The following is an 18,130-nucleotide window of genomic DNA, read 5'->3' as shown; positions in this document are numbered from 1 at the left end:
GGTTGATATATAATAGGTTTTTCATGGTTTCTTTAATTTCAACATGTGTCTTTTGTATCTTCCATGGGGTGCAAAAATGCATTTGAATTCATGGTGAAGTTTTGTTATGGGATTGTTGTTGATCGTACGTCTTGAGATGATAGGATTTGGGGGGCGTTATTTTTCTGGATTTTGAGAGGAGGGAAAGTTGGTCAATGGGATTTTGATTCCCATCGACCAAAAATCCCATGTTCTTTTTTCAGATTTATGTGGGAAGAGGGAAAATTTATTTTCCTGGGTATCTCTCTTAGGTGGGTAAATAACTTTCCCACCTTAAGGGAAAATTGTCAACACTTGAATGTGACAAAAAATACCCCTTGTAATAATGGATTTTCATGGCTGAAATGGTCATTGCCTTATTTTTATGGGAAATAAAAGAGCATGAGTAAATACACTTACCCAGATAAGTGTTTCACAGGAAGGACTTACATTTACCCGAATAAGTAACTTACCAAAAAGCAAACAAGGCCTTAGAAGGAAGTTTACTTGACTTGGGTTTTCTGTCCTTGTTGGCTTCAACATAATTTGAATAATATCAATGGCCATGGGATTAGTTGTCTTAATGGGTTGGATTTGCTCTGGTTCAGGATAGAATTGGTCCTTGCCTGATAAGTAAATGTGAATAACCAACTTCAAACAACATCCTATAGGTTTTGTAATTAGACCACTGGGTTGGATCCAAGGAGACCCCATTATAATTTTTTTTTTTGGCTACCAAAACCGATTATAAGTGACAGCCATACTTTTGAGCTGTTATTTGTCCATAAAACTAATGTTAAATTTAGACATTTGAACAATTCAATATACATTTATCCTATATAAAATTTGTATAGAGGAAAGAGGGAGGTCAAAAGACCTGTCACCTAGATTCCCACATATATCTCATCTTCTAATTCATCACACATGTCAGCTATTTATTTTAAATTGAATCATTGAAGTTACAATAGAAAAGCCCTTAGTTCTAATTTTCTCTAATAAAATCATTCTTAAATCCCCTCCTTTTTTCTCTCCAATGGTTATAACATTTCCCTTTTCCCTTAAATATCTCATTTCCCATTAAATCTCTTTGAACCCTTTTTGATTCTTTAGTAAACCATGGTGCCAATTAGATGGATTGGGTGAGATTAATGACAAAACTAAGACCAACCTTAAAGATGGGCCCTTGGCCTGAACCCAACAAGATGATCTCATAATCCAAATTTATCAGCCTAAAACCAAGGTTTTTAAAATCGAATCGAACAATGAACCGGTCAGGGGTCCGGTTTCTTGGTCAAATGGTCTTACCGTTCGAACCAAATGGATGACTTGTTCTAATAAACATAAAAATAAAAAAATAAAAAAAATTATAAACGGCCAAAATCGTTGGATGTTTTGTGACCACATATTGCTCATATTTTATTATTAAAAGCATTTTATGGTAAAATGATTATTTTTTGTGACCACATATTGCTCATCCAAAATTGTATTCATTTATATATTTCTTAGAGGGACCATAAGTTGAAATGGATTAAGAAAAGTATAATGAAAAAAATGTTGAGATGGTAAAGTTGCATTTGATATTTATAAACGATAGTACTTTTATCAATTAAAAAACATATTTTAGAGAAAAACAAATATTTTATTATTTAAGGCATTTTCTAGTAAAAATGACTAATTTTGTGTTCCAATGGGGCATGGATTATTAGGTAAGCAGAAGTAATTTATCTTAGAAAAATGACAAATTTCAAATTGCCTCAAAGGCTGCATTTGGAACAAATGTTGTTTCTACTTAAGGCTGTGGGAAAGGAAGGGAAATGTAGGAAAACATTTACAAACCTTGTATAGGTTTCCCGTTTCCCTATGTTTCCCTTACTTTCAAACTCTTTTCCTTCAAATCAAAGATAACCTTAGGGTTGATCAATACACATCGTATCATGGTATACAACTTTTATTTGAGAATGGTTATAATGGAAGCATGCATAGCTTAAAAAATGCATGTATGTACAACTTTTATTTGAGAATGGTTATAATGGAAGCATGCATAGCTTAAAAAATGCATGTATGGGACTGATCATTTGTTCCATACTGTGTTTGGTTGCAATGAAAATAAATTTGCACTGATGCAAAACCATGGCAGTGCAAATGATTTGAGTGTAAGTTCTGGCCTATTTTTGCTTCAAATTTTATTTGACTGCAGTACAAATGAAGTAAATTAAGACATGAAGCAGAATAAAGTAAAATCTAAAACAAAAGTAAACAAGAATTTGCATTTTTTTTATATTTACACTCCCATGCATTTGTAGTAGTACAATAAATTTGCATTGCAACCAAATACAGTGATAGGGATGAGTCCAAATCATTCCAACTGAAATGACTTCCATATGTGATGTGAAAATGCATATCCCTCACTAATTTGTATTGATCAACCCAAAAAAATTTGGTTTCAAAAAAAATCCAAAATAATTCACGGAGAAACGACAACGGTATCAAATACAACCAAAATCTATGATTTGTTCAAGTACTGTACTCAAAAGTATTGTATTTGAGTGAAAACTAGCAGAGATTGCACGGGTTTTGTTAAAAAAGTTTCAAGCAATAGAGCTAGGGGTGCAAGTTGGGTGCACCCAATTCAATCAAAAGCTTTTGCACTGATTGGGTTTGAGCCAAAAAACTCGGGCCTAAACTAAACTCAGATTGGGCTTATGTATGTATGTATGTATGCATGCATGTATATATATACCCAAGCTCGAGTAGGGATAGCAACAGAGTGGGTTAGGGGAGGGTTTTGTAAATTCTAGACTTTATCCACCTAACAGGTTGGATTTTGAGAATCTAAACCCTCCCCGTATTCAAATGTAGGGATGGATTGGGTTTAACACCCACATTTAATTTCCTTTTTTTTTGTTATATAAAAGCAATAAATAAGTAAAATAATATAAATAAACAATAAAATTTCCAATTATTTGATTAAGATGTAAAATAACACATAAACCATCAATCATCCTTTACATCTAATTCAAAATATTATTAAATTCCACACCAAGTACAAAAAGTTTATATGCTTTCCAACAATATGCAGGTTGAGGGGCTCGGGTTTAGCCTAATACCGTATCCTACCCGTAACGTATGGGTTGTAGAATCTCAAAACTCGACTTGCCCCAAAACCCATCCTTCAAACCTAAAAACCCACCCCGTCAAGGTGGGTAGGGGTGGATACACATCAGGTAGAGTAGAAATTGTCATCCCTAAGCCCGAGATGCTTAGTTAATGTTGAGTTGAGCTTAGGTTGGTAAACTCAAGCTAACCTTGAATTGGACAAAGCTTGAGGTTGGGACATGAGACTTAGGATTGGATTAACTCTCAACCGGACCTAACCCACTCAAGTTGCACCAAGTAGGGACCTATACGATGCATATGCTTTGTTTAGTGAAAGCTAAACACTAAATGCACATAAGAGTAGGGGTGAGAATTCGGCTTTTTTGGTTCAAAATTATAGTATTTTTTAAATTTAATTTTTTATTATTTGAATAATTCATAAAATTATAATTTATATTATTAGTACATGATTTCGTTATGAATTTGATAAAAGTAAAATTATTAAGGACAAATTTCTTAAACTATCCTTTTGGTTAATTCAATAACTCTACCCTTCCTGTTTACGTATTGTCTTAAAGTACGCCTTCTAACGATAATGAGACTCTAAAGCCAGGCGGAGATATGGTCGGAAGAGCTATCTCTTGATCAGAGAAACGCAGCCCATTATTATGAGGAATCAAATGATGAACTTCAGTATTATTGTTTCTTTCTTAAAGTCTGAAAAAATGAAATGTCCAACTTGCCCTTAACTATTCTTCAAATTTTCAAAATAAAATCCACCGATTGAAAATTTTCAATAAGAATAAGATAGTCCGGGTCCAAAGAGAAACTAATGAAGTGGGTTACAAATAAAACAGGAGCTTCATTCATCGTCTGCAATAACCCAGATCAGCAAATGGATTATTAGAATAATAAAACTAGAAGCATTGAACCCAGGTAGATAGATCTAAGTTTCATTTGTCGTGTAGTCTTTTATGATCGTTCAGCCAAACCCCTCTGCAAACTCAATACCGTCATTTTTCAAGTAAGAAAACCCATAAATTTTCCTGCATTGAAATCACACTGATCATGCCTTTGGTGAGAAAGGGTGAGGCTTCTGCGTCTGAGAGGTTGCATGGCCAGCCAACTCTTGGGAATTTCTGTCCTGGGAAGGCCAAGATGTCCTTACCCTAGGGTGGTTTTTGCTCTAATCTACATGTCAAGTGTGATACTACCTCAGGGATGGAATGACTGGGGCGACCCAACCATACAGAGGTATATCTCATCTGATGCCACAAGTCGATCAACCCAGCTGGTTTTAATTGGATGATTGAGAAGATTAACAGTCCTAACAAATTTTCTTGTTTGGTGTGTCGATAGTGCCGTGTATTATGGACAATACAAGTGCTATGGGCGGTTCCCCTGTTTTTTCTCGTTCAATGTTGATTGATGGGTAGCTTGTTCTTATCAACTAAACAAGTCCAACAAAAATCCTCTGCACTGGGTGTGGGTGGTGAACTCAGATCTGGGTATGTCCGTCCGTGCGTGCGTGTGTAGCGACAATACTACAAGAAATTCGTCGTCTGTAGCAAGTCCGTCATATGTCCGTGCGTGCACATTCTCCATGAAAAGAAGAGAATCAAGAGATTTTCTTTGATTTTTGATCTTGAGAGTAGAAAATCCGTCGTATTCTCCATGGAACCTCCAATAGACCAAGTAGATGACGAACTTCCGATCGAAATTCAACGCTACTGGAGTCTGGAAGCTGCAAGTAACCCAATTCGGTTCCTACTGAAGCCCACCATTCCCTTGGACCCTCCGTACAAGTCTGCTGACCAGACCAATGATGAAGAAAGAGAGAAGAGTGGTTTTGGATTCCGATGAAGCGAAGAAGCTTGAGGCAGTCGGTAAGGCCTAGCGACAACCTGAGGAGAACAGCGGAAGGCAATTCAGACGGTGTCCTTGGTTTAACTGTAGTGGAAGATGGGGAGTGGTTTGGCGGGGCGAGTGTCTGATTGCCCATTGCCCAAATCTGAAGGAGTAGTGGTTCTTACGATCTGTTCTTCGTCTCAAGGTCAAGGAAGGTTATGTTAGGAATTTAAAAATTATCAATCATGTGATGTTACATGTGAATATAAAATGACAGTATTAGGTTTTAGACAATTGTTAGTAATAATGGGTATTTTAAGATAATATGTAAACAATAAAGGTAGAGTTAGTCAATTAATTAAATTATAAAGGTAGTTTAATAAATTTGTCCAATTATTAAATCTATGATATATATTTTTTTTGTGTTTTTAATAAATATGTTAAATTTATTACATAAATTTATTATAATATTTAAATAATTCTTAAAATTTTTAATTCAAGCATTTTTAAAGGATATAAATGAAATGTGGAAGATTGGATAAATAGGAATTAGAGATAATTTAAGAGATAAATTCTCTATTAAAGTAAAGATAATTAGGATTTATATATAATTTAGGAGATAAATAAGAATTATAGATAATTTAGGAGAAAGTGAGGGATAGTGATGCCACTAGACTAAATTAGATTAAATTTTGGTAGAGAGATTTTATGAAGGAATATCTAAAAGGATAAACATAGAGGAAAGTGGGACGAGATGTCAAAATGGAGGAGGAAGAAAGGAGTGATGAAGTGGCTTGATGAGAAAACAAAGAAGACTAAAATGAAAAGGGGCTGAAAGTTTTCGATTTAAATAAAGAAGAAATCCCGTTTTAGTATCTTTGACTCATCAAGTAAAGACCTGGGATCAAATCCCGCTGCCACCATGGGTCAGAGGGGTTAAGGGAAAGGGGATGGGCTACTCCAGTTGTGTAGCCCCATGAAGCGAAAATAATATATAGATAATGATAGTTATTAATTTATTAGATAATTTACCGTACCATACTTGATTTTTATGTGCATCCGAAGTGAAGTATTGGGCTTAGGCGTGGCCCAACAGTTCTGGACCTCAAAACAAAATCTGGCCCAAGCCTATAAATTTGCAACGAAGCTGGGTGTGGGTGGGCTAGGGCCTACGGGGGTTTTGGAATAATCAGCTTACAGTCATAGCCTGATTCCCGCTACAGCGACGTATTTTCAGTGGCGGATCGAGAATATTTCTCGGTGAATTTGAAAAACTTGCGCAGGAGATATTCTCGATTTGCGGATGGATGTATGATGTCAGAGGGTTATACGATTTTTTTCTTTAGGAGATCCGGTATCCTTAACACGAAGCGCCATCTCAAGCAGATCCTATCGGCTGTGATATTACAGAAGTGGTATAAACAAAATAATATTATAGTGTGCACATCACTAAATCATAACTTCTCCGGTTCCCCTCGCCTGAATTCTTTTAAATTGCCTTCGAACCCTAAAGCTTGCTTCCTCTCGGAAAAACCTCATTTAGCCCTCTATCTGGAACCCTCCCAAAACCCTATTCTCCTTGTTCGTAATATTCTCTTTCATCTTGATAATGGAGTTTTGGGGTAAGGCTCTCTTGCTCTGCACTATTGTTGATTCATACTAAGATTCTTATGTTTTGCGTTATCATCCGGTTGCTGTATTTTTGTATTTTTCTCATTTATTGGTTCTTATACTATGCACGTAGTGAAGTGTTCTCATAATATGCACGGATTTCCTGGTTAGATTCTGCTGTGTTTGATTTCAGGGTTTCTGTCCTTGTGGGTTTTACAGAAACTTGTAGGTTCTGTCTTTTGACATTTTATCTGCCGGTGTTTCGGTTCTTCGCTGTGTTTTGTGGTTTTCATTCGATCATTTCTTATTCGTGTTATTTGGCCTTCGAAACGAAGTCATTTCAAAAGAATCGTTTTTGTTTTTCATAAAATTGATTTACATCCTATCATTTCTTTGATTTTTGTGTCATAATGTGTTGTACGGTGCAATTGTATACAAGGGTTTGGATGACTATTGCTTTTTCATAAACTTTGTGTTTACTTTAGATCCTTTTTTCGGAATTCATGGTGGATTCTTATTTTGGCGCTTAACCATTAATACTTCCATTATTTGTTTATTTGTTGTTTTTCAGTCATATATCTCTACTGTTTCTTTGCCCACTGTGTTCTTTTTTAGGTGGTAGAGTCTTCTTAATGTCTGACCATGCCTAAGAATTTGTTAATTTTTAATATATTCCTGCACTCCTCGGTAAGCCAATTTATACTCTGGTCTCTGTTTTCCATGGTATGGGAAAGGAGGCTTATCATTGATCCTGCCACTTGTAAAAGAGAATAATTATGATCGTTTACGGAGTAGTAATGTTTAGTATTCATGTCTCCTGCTTGTACTGAATTTTGATGAGGTGGCATTTTGAATTAAGCATGGCCTATTTTATTTTTCTAATGAGTTGAATGCTTTGCTATATATCTTGTTCTGGTTAAAATACGGGACTCCAATTGTAGTTTCCAGCTTCTTTTCCCTTTTCATGTAAGAAAAGCCTTTCTTGACTCAGTTTTTGGTCTAGATTTTTGTTTACATTATTTTCTAGTTAAAGTCAGTTGATGGTTGACCAAAACTCATTATCCATGAAATGTGACAACTATTGATAAATAGTTCATAATTTCATTTCAAGATATTTTATTCTCCTTCTGTAAAGTTTTGGTTTCATGTTTTTTCATTAATGCAAATGATGGTGGTTGTTGTAATGTTCCCACTGTTTACTTTGTCGGAGAGAAGTAAAGTGGCTTTTTGCTACCTCATTTGGAAGTTCTAAACTTATAGTATAATACCAAAAGAATAAATTTCAAGCAGTCTTAAGTTCAATGCAGCAGTGGTTATCAATACCGTTGCATTGAGGCAGGTGGAGGGTGTCCCTTATGCAGCTATTTGATTGCTTAGATAGCTTCCTTAGATTAGCTTTTGTGTATGGGTTATATTTCTAAGCAAATAGAAGGCACAATGAGTCAATTTGTCTGTTTTCATGGTTAATCCAATATTGGTCATTATGTAACCTATCATGCTCTGGGTGTTCTTTTACCAGTCATTTTTTAAGCTCTCACCATGGTCAATTTACTTTATGAAAATGAAAGCTATGCCTGGTGATGTTTTGCCCAATAGACAAGGAAAGATTATTGATGTCATTAGGTGTTCAGTGAAATCAGAAATGAATGTATTTTGAAGAAGGCAGTTACTCATGATGGTCAAGAACTGTGCTAAGATGGTGGAACCACAATACTTGGAAAGTGGAGTTCTAATATGATGATAATCTAATTGTCTGTTCTGCATGTTACAGAATCATACACAATAGCTGTTCAATTTGTGTTCCACATTTCAATTCTCCATCTATTATTGTGTTTGGCTGTCATCATTAGCACTTCACTCCTCACTAGTACAATATGATCAGTCAATTCCATTATTTTGCAAATTCTTCATGACATTCTTATTTTGTTGCACAGTAATTAAGCACTGTATTTGTATTGGGTCTTTGTATATTCTCCGTCCAGTCATGTTTCATCTTTTTGATCCTGTTTAGAATAGAGGTTTAGCTTATTTTGTGGTGGCTTTATTTATGAAGATTAATTAATTTCCAAATAAATCATTAAATATATTTTGTGTTTCATTCACCACATACATGTTTTGTAGGTGTTTTGTTTTAATTGGTTTTTGGTTGTTTCCTTTTTTTTATCAGCAAAAGAGAATTTTATTTGAAGTAAGGGCTAAAATAAGGTTTTACAGCTTTGTGTACGGGATTAATGCTCCCACACTATTACATATTTCTGTCCCACTTTACATTGCAGCCCAAAACAATTGTTGCCTCAAAGCCCTTTGTTTAGCAAGATAATCAGCTAGCCCATTTGCACTCCTAACTGGTTGTTGCCTGCATTATTTGCAATTTTATCTGTCTTGTGTTTTTTTGATTTCATAATGTTTTAATCAGTTAATTTATTATGTCAGGTGTTGAAGTTAAAGCTGGAGAGCCTCTTAAGGTCCAACTTGATGAAAAACTGTTGCACCTTTCACAGGTGTCTATGAATTGATTTATTGCCATCTTGTTGTGTTGTAAGTTCTGGTCATGTAATTTAAAAATTATGCTGTTTGTTTGTAGGCATCTCTTGGTGAGGTAAAGAATAAAGGAAATGATTATGTTCCTCTCTTCGTGAAGATTGGGGGCCAGAAGCTTGTTATAGGAACACTTTCTCCAGATAAATGCATGCAACTGTCATTTGACTTGGTATTTGACAAAGAGTTTGAGCTTTCTCACAATTGGAAAAATGGGAGTGTCTACTTCTGTGGATACAAATCTGTGATTCCTGATGAATATCCTAAATATAATTTTCTTATAATGCTTAATTGTTTTTGTCTTATAATTTATTCATTTCATTTTGATAATACACAACTGGCATTGTTTCTTTGACAATTTTGTTGCCTTTTTTACGGAAGAGGATTTTTCTGGTGAGTCCTAAATTTAGCTTCTCTGCCCTTTTTGTTCTGTTTCTTATGTTTCCATTGTCACTTACTGGTTTATATTTTTATCTTCCAGATACCGATGATTCTGACTTTGAGGATCTTCCACTCAGTGCAACTGAGAATGGTGGGAATGATGTTTATTGCACAAGATGTTAAAATTAATATTTAGGTGATATCTATTTCTCACATGTCTCTTTTGTTTAATCTTCAGGAAAGCCTGAGCAGAAGGATGGACAACCAAAGGCATCTGCAGACAAGTCTAAAGCTTCTAAGCCTGATGTTTCTGCAGTCAAACAAAAAGTGAAGATTGTGGAACCAAAAAAAGGTGAAAAATCCAAGTTGGATGAATCTGATGACAGTGATGAATCTGATGATTCTGAAGAAGATGAATCTGATGATGAGGTAACATTCCCCATTAGTATGATACCCTTATGTAGCTTTTATATATTAATTTTATTACATATAATATGTTGCTTGGATTTTCCCATCGAGGAATGCAATTTATCAAGTTACAGTACATGGTAGGATTTTATGCCCTTGGGAATTAATATTGTTTTTTACATGTTTTATTTTTAATTTTTAAATCCCTTGGGTGGACGCATTCTATGTAATGCAAACATCAAGGATAGGATGTATATGAAGTTTAAATCTCTAATCATGTCCCTTCATTGATAGTTTAAAATTGGTGCATATCTGGTAATTTTGTTTGATTCTGATTCTGTCTTCTAGGTGAATCAAACAGAAACAATCAGAATCTGATTCTGATTCTTGTCTGAACCAACTGGTGGGAATAGGTGATTCAGTTTTTGATCCTGTTCCTGAGCTCAAACCAAGCAAACCCTTATTCTTTTCATTTCTTTCCAAATTTACCTATCTGTCAAATTTCATAGAAGTGAGGAACTTTTGTTGTGAAAAATTTCCCCTTGCGCAGGTAGTTTCTATATTCTTATCAGACATTTTCATTGCACTGCATGACATTTCATCATGAATTAGTGGTCCACATGTAACTTGAAGAAATGATTTTATGCCATTCTCTTGTACTTTGTCATACTTAATTTATTTGTCTTGATAGTAGTGTCTCTTTTTGGCATTTTGGATGATGAAAATTGTTGGCTTATTTATTGGTCAGGACATGCTTGGTGCTGGGGATGAGAGTGACGAAGATGATGAAGATGAGGAAAGCTCTGAAGGGGAAGATGAGGAGACTCCAAAGAAGGTGCTTATAATGATGCCGTCTATTATTGTTCTCTTGATAAGGTTTGCAGTAAATAGTGATATGTGCACATGTTTCTATTTCTTTGCAGAAGACTGAACAGGGCAAGAAGAGAGCTGCAGAATCAGCTACAAAAACACCGGTTCCAGAGAAAAAGGCAAAGTTGGGTACACCACAGAAGACAGGTGTTGCTTTTGTTTTTTATTCTGGTTCCTTTAAAAACGTTGCTTTCATTTTTAGTTGACTGTTCTAGTGTGGAAATTCCCCCTTGGGAATGTTCCAGCAATAATTTCAGTGTCAATTTTAATTTGCATGGGATGGTTTGTTAGTTTGGATGTTTATGGGTGGAAATTTTGCTTTGATAAGAGGGGAGCTGTCAGTTGCCTAGGCCTTGATAACCATCTGCTTGTATTTTCCTTACGAGTGAAATATGATTTTGGGGCCAGATGGCAAGAAGGGTGGTGGCCATACAGCAACACCTCACCCGAACAAACAGTCTTCTAAGACTCCTGCCAACAGTGAGAAAAAACAGAAGCAGACTCCAAAATCTGCCGATAAAGTTTCCTGCCAATCTTGCAATAGGTCTGCTTGTTTTGTTTCGAATAGTTTTGTTCGGATTGCTGTTTTTTCTTTACGAAGTTGAAATTTTTAATGGTTTTGATTTCTTCACAGGACATTTTATACCGAAGAAGGTCTAAAAGCCCACAAAATGGCCAAGCACAGTGACAATTGAAGAGAAGGATCGCCCTATATGCACCATATTTAATTTTTGGTAGTTTTTGTTGATTTTGAGATGAAAAAAATACAGGGGCGGTGTCCATGCTTGGGGTTTCAACTAGACTTTGATAGAGGTTTTTGTTACAAAAAAGTGTAGTAATTGGAACATCATCTGTTGGGAGAGACTATACTTCTTTGTTTCTGTTAAATAGTTCGATAATTAAATTTAATTTATATCCATGAATTTATTATATTTATTATTCTTTTTCTTTGCATGGTTTACAATTTTATTCTGCAGAATGTACCATGCAATACGCAGCCCTGTCTAATGTTTACCAAGATGGCCAATTGCATTGCCATTTTGGGCCTTTATTGGCCTTTATTGGCATTTGGCTCCCATCCAGAAAACGATCGGGAAATTTCTCGGCGGCTATTGTTTGTTCTCATTTACTGCCAGGTTTAAATCTCGGTAGCTATTCTTACCACGGCTTTTTGACATTCGATTAGACATAAGTGGTCTCTATCTATGTTTTATCCAACTCTTAGCAAGCTATGATTCAACTCGTTTGAGATTTTTTTTATGAACTCGTTTGCAAGTGAATTGATGTTTATTGAATTACTTTGGTTACATTAAATCATCAAATTAAATTGGCACCAAAGAGATAAAGAGAAAGGTTCCGAGTTTTTTCTTCTCTAGGTTGAAGGCCCCAAGCAGGAAGCATCTATTTTGCAAGAGAGCGAATCGTCCTCGGCCCTCAATAGTGGAGGCGGGAGACCACCATGGCAACTGGTAACTAGGTTTTGTTGTCTTCTGTCCATCAACCCACGTGATAGGTCCCAAATGTCCCTTAACTTTTCTGTAAATGTTTAACAGAGATTAATGCAACTACGACACTGCATATACGAATCAATATAGTAGTTTACTCGTGCATATTTCCACAGCACAAACTTTTGCTGCTGTGCCAAGGGAATCGTTGTTTAGCTTTAGTATTTAAACAAATAAAGCCTTGTTAGATGTTACCATTTTCAGATCTCGTAGAGCTTCCTCCAATGTCTGTCAAAGTCATGAAATGAGAATTCGGCGAATGGGCGTAATTGATATGGAATTTGTTTTATGGCATTACCGAAGTAACTACAACGACCCTGATGGTGTCAGACTGTCGGTTCATTTACCCTGTTACCCATTATCAACTGTTTCGCAAGCGATGAAAAATGGCAACTTCCTCTAGTCGCCAAAGGCTCGGTGAATATTCTTTTTAGGTGGCGTTTGGCAAGTTTTTGTAGGCAAGTCTTTCTAGGTACATGATTACCTTTTTGACAGCCCGATAGATGCGAATATGCAGTGAGCTTTTGGGGTCTTGTCCTAAAGACCAAGACGGTTAGGTAAGCGTCTTGGTAATACTGGGTTGTTAAAAACAGAGATGAAAACGCTATTTTCAATGTGGAAAGACCAAAATCTTCACTTCAGGTCATTCGGTCATCATACGATACATGAAAATACCATTTTTTGGTCTTTTGAGCTTTCTGCATACCAAATTACATGCCAAAACACAGACTTGGTTAAATTTAATAAAATAATAAGATTTAGACTAGGCAAGCAATAACCAATAATCAATCCACGACATAGTAAAAAAAAAAAAAAAAAAAACTAAAAAGGGGCATGGTAAAGCAACAAAAGTACTTTAAATTTCAAAATGTCTGAAATGGATTTAACAACAAATCGTCAAGTGCAAAATTCAACCCCAAAAGTCTAGTTTGAATGTGGATGAGGATTCACGTAGTTTTCCTCCGGAGAGAACCTGCAAACTACTATAAAATGATGTACACGTACAACAAAGGCCTTACCTTCCACTTCCAGGCATATATTTTGTTGGAGGTTCACTGAGCTTTTTTGAAGATGTACCATGCATGCAATCTGTAAATCCTGTCTACTCTCACTCCGCTGGCAATGCAACCCAACCTGTAAACAAATTTCATGGTAAGCTGCCATAAAAATGAGGCTGGATCCTGAGCAAGGATACCTGAACCTGCAAAACTCAAAGTACGTAAGTTCACGACCTTTTTGGGAAAGAACATATGAAGATAAACTCCATATTAGAGTAAGACCCATGGGAAACCTGATAATTTGCTATCCTGGTTGTGCAGTAGTCACAGAGAATGGTTACGTAATCATGGTAGACATGAACACAGAGATACAAGCAGGCAACCATAAAAGCATTCTTCACCCCCAAATAGTTCACCGCAAGGTTCAATTTGGTTGTCAGGAGAACATAAGAAATTGAAAGAAACTAAAAGAACATGAAAGAATAGAAATCTTTGAAAAAATATCTTAAAGGTGTTGATTGGCAAGAAAAAACAGGTGTCCTTTCTAAAATAGCAATACAGGCCTATCCACCCATTTTACCTTTTGAACTTATTCTCTTGCACTATAGATAATTTACAAGGAAAAAATATAGCTGTCATTTAAATGAAAACTTTTGGGTTGAAGATCTTTTTTTGTAGGTCTCATCCACCTTATGACACCTTGGGATTTTCTTAAGAAAACTCTGAAGCTTTCTTCATTAAAACTTACTTTCTGCAGAGACGTTGTAGCTTAATTGAATGAGAAAACCAAAGAAACACAGTTAAATACTTCCGATAGAAGAGTAGCTGGTATTTAACATGCTCTTAATTGATACTCCGAAACCATCACTTTAATAAATTTGAGGTAAATGTCAGGACCTCCCTATATAGAAGACCTGTCTCTGTAAGCACCTTGTTATTTAATGAAACTAACTAAAAATGAGTGGAGGTAGAATGGTAAGTGAATTTTTTTATATGAATTATTAAGTGAAAGATATAATAAAATATATACTTGTATGATTTGAAGAATCTGAGATATGTATCTATGCTATTATATTAAGCAGGGCCACACAAAGCTGAATACATAGTTCTGAAATAGCCATAACTGTAGAACAGGTACCAATAGGCAATTCTCCTACTTTCCTCCTCTCTCACTCTCTCTCTCTTCCCAAATTTACTCCCAACTGCCAATTACTTCCATGATAAAAAATGGAATACTAGTTTAATAAACTAAGGTTAATGAGGTTTATGTTCCTAACTTCCTATAATTTACCACAAATCTTATACAATGCATGCACCTCATATTTGACTCACACCTTGATGTCTGACCAGTCTACAGGGGTAACCCTTAACTTGGAACCCACTTCCCACAAAGGAAGCCTCACGGGAAGGTCCCATGATATCTATAAATATACAATCCAGCTACACGTAAAAAAAAAGGAAAAAGAAAAAGGTGAAGGGAACTTATTGGGAGAAAGGGAAAATAGCCTTGCTGGGGTTTCTAGTGTGGTTAAAAGTAGAACTCAGGAGTATACACAAAACAAAACATGCATTCAAACACACAAGTTGGGCAATACTATGGTGGTTCGTGGAAAGAAGAAACAATGGGTTTTACTTTCCATATCACAGAACTGTGAACCTGCACACCACCTGCACAGTGGAAAATGGGCTGTAAGCTATATTTAATAAATCGGTGGGTTTTGTAAAAGAAAAATGCAACCTTCTTTTCCTAAAACAGCTAGAAAGTTACAACTAGAGTGAGGGACAAACCAGAATAACAACTATAGATCAGTAGTGATATGTTCCTTGCTGCGGTGGCTGTTGCTGCTGCTCATTGTAGTACTCCCCTCCATTTTCATCATATCCATTACTTTCATTGTTGTTGGGAGCACTTTCAATGTTATCCTTGTTACCAGCTTCAGCTTGTTCTCTTTCCCTGTTCCACTGCTCAATTTTAGCCCTTCTCTCAGCACTACCTTCCCTAACTGGGCTCCTATTTCTCCTACCCCCAGGGCTCCTGCTTCTTCCCCTCTTCCATCCGGGGCTTCGGCTCCTAGGCCTCCTACCTCTATTATCAGGGTAATGGTGATCCCGGTTGTCATGCCGCCTGCCAAAACCACGACCACCATGTGAACGCTCCTCATAATTCCGATGTTTGTTGGGACTTCGGCTTCTACTGCGACTGTGCCTTCGCCTATACCTCCCAAACAACTTCCGCCTCAGTTCCCTGGCAATGAGGAAACAAAATTGCATCAGATGCCAAATATTAAGAACCACACAAACTATTATTGCATAAGACTGAAAATTACTGAGGAAAAATCACCTGCTAATCATTTTCAAATGCATGAAGTTGCAATAGCCACCTCGATTGCAAGTATTTTCCTCGTATTGCCTACATGTGGCTTCACGGAAATCTGTGACTGGGGAAAAATCAACAATAATTGGACGCCCTGCAACAATTCATTGTCTTAATAATCAAATGAAGTGGGGTAAACATATTGGATATGAAGATTATTTCAGGAGAGAGAGAGAGAGGAAACAGCAGGCATGTATTAATAATGAAGGCTGAGTTTGAAAAAAGTACAAATACAAATATGTATAGTGCAAATATATAACAAATAATACAAAATACAAGGGTGGTGTTTGAAACTCTGGGAATTTATTCAATAAACACTGCCACAGGCACCACTTCATCATTACGCCCACTATGCTGATCCGTATTTAGACTTGCAAAAGCAGGCCTCGATTTATGTGCATGTATACAATTGGGGAAGCTTCATTTTAGCACTTCCCCCAATGGGTAGCCATTTATTCACTGTTTTGCTGATGTGATGCCTAATCGCACCTAATTGTCGATAAACATTTTGAATATTGCTTTTCTCGGTTTTGCAAACAAATCAAATACAAACGTTTAGTGAATAAGTGGAAGCTGTACCAAACACAAGATGACATACTCTGCATATTTGTATTTGTACTCTTTCCAAACTGAGCGGAAGGGCCGAAGTTAGGGTATTAAGAAGAGTTACATTTGTCTCTTCATCAAATAAGAGCTACTTTTAATTAAAAGGAAAACACTAACCTGCATAGAACCTCCCGGTAAGGTTGCGAAGTGCATTGGCGGCATGCTCTTCCTCTCTAAATTGAACGTAGACATTACCCACCTGACAACATATAAAACAAATGAATTTGACCTATTAAAGCAAAGAACTGAAGACGACTGAAAATTCAAAGAAAATTACCATGTGATCAGCCAAATTGTCACAGATATTCAGGCTTTCAATCTCACCGTACTTGCTCAGCTCCTCAAATAGATCCTCATAGAAATCCTGCAATTGCAAAATTCATTAAGAAAAACATGCAGCACAGGAGACAAACAGAATATGACTCCAGCAGCTGAGACGATAATTTCTCTTCATTGCACAGAACATCCAAAACATTAAGAAGAAGCATCCAAATAAGTGAATAAAACATTCTACATAGACTTAAGATATTAACCATCCTCTTATATAAAAAGGCGACCGAAATTGTCACGAACACCATTAAAATTGAAAGATACGGGGAAAAAGGAACAATGGACCACGGAAAAGAGAAACAAATTTCGGGAAAAAAAGCAGAAAAGTAATGAAGGCAATCAAGCGTCGATTAATAAAGATAACCACTAATTGTGTAATAAATAAAGAAAATAGAACTCTACGGAATGATTAGATTAATAAGATTAAAAAAAAACGAACTAGGAACCTCGAAATGCTCCTGGATCCTGCGAGGATCAATGGCCTGGCCCTGGGGATCCACTCCGGGAGTAATCATATCAGGCCTCTGGTACATGTTCGAAAGCAGCAAAGTAGGGCTTATACTCGGCTTCGTGTGAAGTCTCGAACACCGATCGCCATGTCTGCAAGCGCCGATTTTGAAGTAAAAGGGGCAATTCACCCTATCTTTCTCCGTTCCGAAGATCGACGCCAAGTGTTCCGCCATGATTTCTCTCTTATTTTGTTTTCGATCCCTCGAACGAAATAAGAGATAATAAAGAAGTCACAGTCGAGAAACTTAGAAGATGACCTGACGAAAAACGAAGCGACTCCTTGGTCCTTACTGATCGATCGATGGATGCAGATCGAAAAGAGGGGGCGTAGTAAAGCGTTAGGGTAAGTATTTGCACAGCATTAACACGAAAAACAATCGCAAATAATATTAAGATTTTTATCATTTGTAACAATGAGTGCTGGTTTGCCCGAGAGGTCAAGGGGGAAGACTTAAGATCTTCTGCACATAAGTGCGCATGGGTTCGAACCCCATAGCCAGCACTTATTTGAATTACTTTTTTGAACCGTAGGTATAAAAATCAGATTGATGTAAAAAGTGATATCTCAAATGCAATTAGATAACTAAACAAATATATATTAGTTAATTACTTTACGCATATAGAGCTACCAACTCTGTAAAATTTCATAATTTATATCATATATTAAGTTATTTAATTTCACTTTATGTATTTTTTAAAGGGATTTTTAACCTTTGAATCCACCTCAGAATTGAGAAACTTCCGCCCCCTGAATTTGGCATCTTTCCACATGATATTGTATTGTGATTGTATTACGAATATTAAATAACATTATATAGTCTAAAATATAAGTTTTAATATGTATAAATTATTATCCAGTTGAGCTTGAGTTCGGAGCAGACTTATTTGAATAAACCCAAACCCGACATAAAACATAGTTGGGCCCAACACTAGACCTGTTCATGGGCCGGGTAGCCCGACGGCCCGGCCCGCACCTTGGTCGGGCTCGGTCATATAATTAGGCCCACTGGCCTGACCTCGGGCTTAACACAGTAAGC

At 36.4% G+C, this 18,130-nt stretch overlaps 2 protein-coding genes and 1 non-coding gene across 6 annotated transcripts; 2 read left to right on the top strand and 1 right to left on the bottom strand.

The window, feature by feature from the left end:
- The first annotated feature begins 6,428 nt into the window (after positions 1–6,428).
- Positions 6,429–11,702, top strand: LOC104587610 (histone deacetylase HDT1-like). Of its 3 annotated transcripts, XM_010245295.3 has the most exons (10): positions 6,430–6,584; positions 9,007–9,074; positions 9,158–9,369; positions 9,488–9,504; positions 9,593–9,643; positions 9,731–9,921; positions 10,649–10,735; positions 10,824–10,917; positions 11,179–11,314; positions 11,405–11,702. In XM_010245295.3, exons 1-10 carry the CDS (start codon positions 6,572–6,574, stop codon positions 11,463–11,465), a joined length of 930 nt encoding a protein of 309 aa, XP_010243597.2. In that variant the 5' UTR covers positions 6,430–6,571; the 3' UTR covers positions 11,466–11,702. The 3 variants fall into 3 exon arrangements, with proteins under 3 accessions (XP_019051604.2, XP_088746303.1, XP_010243597.2); XM_019196059.2 differs by lacking the exon at positions 11,179–11,314 and having other exon boundaries at positions 6,429–6,584; XM_088890177.1 differs by lacking the exon at positions 11,405–11,702 and having other exon boundaries at positions 6,429–6,584; positions 11,099–11,242.
- Positions 11,703–13,113: 1,411 nt separating this feature from the next.
- On the bottom strand, positions 13,114–17,572 carry LOC104587598 (splicing factor U2af small subunit B-like). 2 transcript variants are annotated; one of them, XM_010245272.3, is made up of 6 exons: positions 17,030–17,572; positions 16,531–16,617; positions 16,371–16,452; positions 15,615–15,741; positions 15,062–15,518; positions 13,114–13,409 (listed from the first exon to the last, which is right to left on the bottom strand). In XM_010245272.3, exons 1-5 carry the CDS (start codon positions 17,264–17,266, stop codon positions 15,080–15,082), a joined length of 972 nt encoding a protein of 323 aa, XP_010243574.1. In that variant the 5' UTR covers positions 17,267–17,572; the 3' UTR covers positions 13,114–13,409; positions 15,062–15,079. The 2 variants fall into 2 exon arrangements, with proteins under 2 accessions (XP_010243574.1, XP_010243584.1); XM_010245282.3 differs by having other exon boundaries at positions 13,114–14,941; positions 17,030–17,466.
- On the top strand, positions 17,513–17,595 carry TRNAL-UAA (transfer RNA leucine (anticodon UAA)). Its single transcript has one exon. It is a non-coding gene; the product is annotated as a tRNA-Leu (tRNA).
- Positions 17,596–18,130: the final 535 nt, after the last annotated feature.

The sequence above is a fragment of the Nelumbo nucifera genome, chromosome 6, assembly GCF_055504915.1.
Source record: "Nelumbo nucifera cultivar China Antique chromosome 6, China Antique-T2T, whole genome shotgun sequence".
NCBI classification, from domain to species: domain Eukaryota; kingdom Viridiplantae; phylum Streptophyta; class Magnoliopsida; order Proteales; family Nelumbonaceae; genus Nelumbo; species Nelumbo nucifera.
The sequence above is the reverse complement of the archived record's forward strand: the minus strand, read 5'-3'. Positions and strand labels throughout refer to the sequence as shown.

Bases quoted from the DNA above. Each gene is read 5' to 3' on its own strand.
- LOC104587610 (XM_010245295.3), top strand. The intron at 10,736-10,823 runs GTGCTTATAATG...ATTTCTTTGCAG, and splicing joins ATGAGGAGACTCCAAAGAAG to AAGACTGAACAGGGCAAGAA. The intron at 10,918-11,178 runs GTGTTGCTTTTG...TTTTGGGGCCAG, and splicing joins GGGTACACCACAGAAGACAG to ATGGCAAGAAGGGTGGTGGC.
- LOC104587598 (XM_010245272.3), bottom strand. From the start codon at position 17,266: ATGGCGGAACACTTGGCGTCGATCTTCGGAACGGAGAAAGATAGGGTG. The intron at 16,618-17,029 runs GTTCCTAGTTCG...TTGCAATTGCAG, and splicing joins GGATCCAGGAGCATTTCGAG to GATTTCTATGAGGATCTATT. The intron at 15,519-15,614 runs GTGATTTTTCCT...CCTCATTGCCAG, and splicing joins CATTTGAAAATGATTAGCAG to GGAACTGAGGCGGAAGTTGT.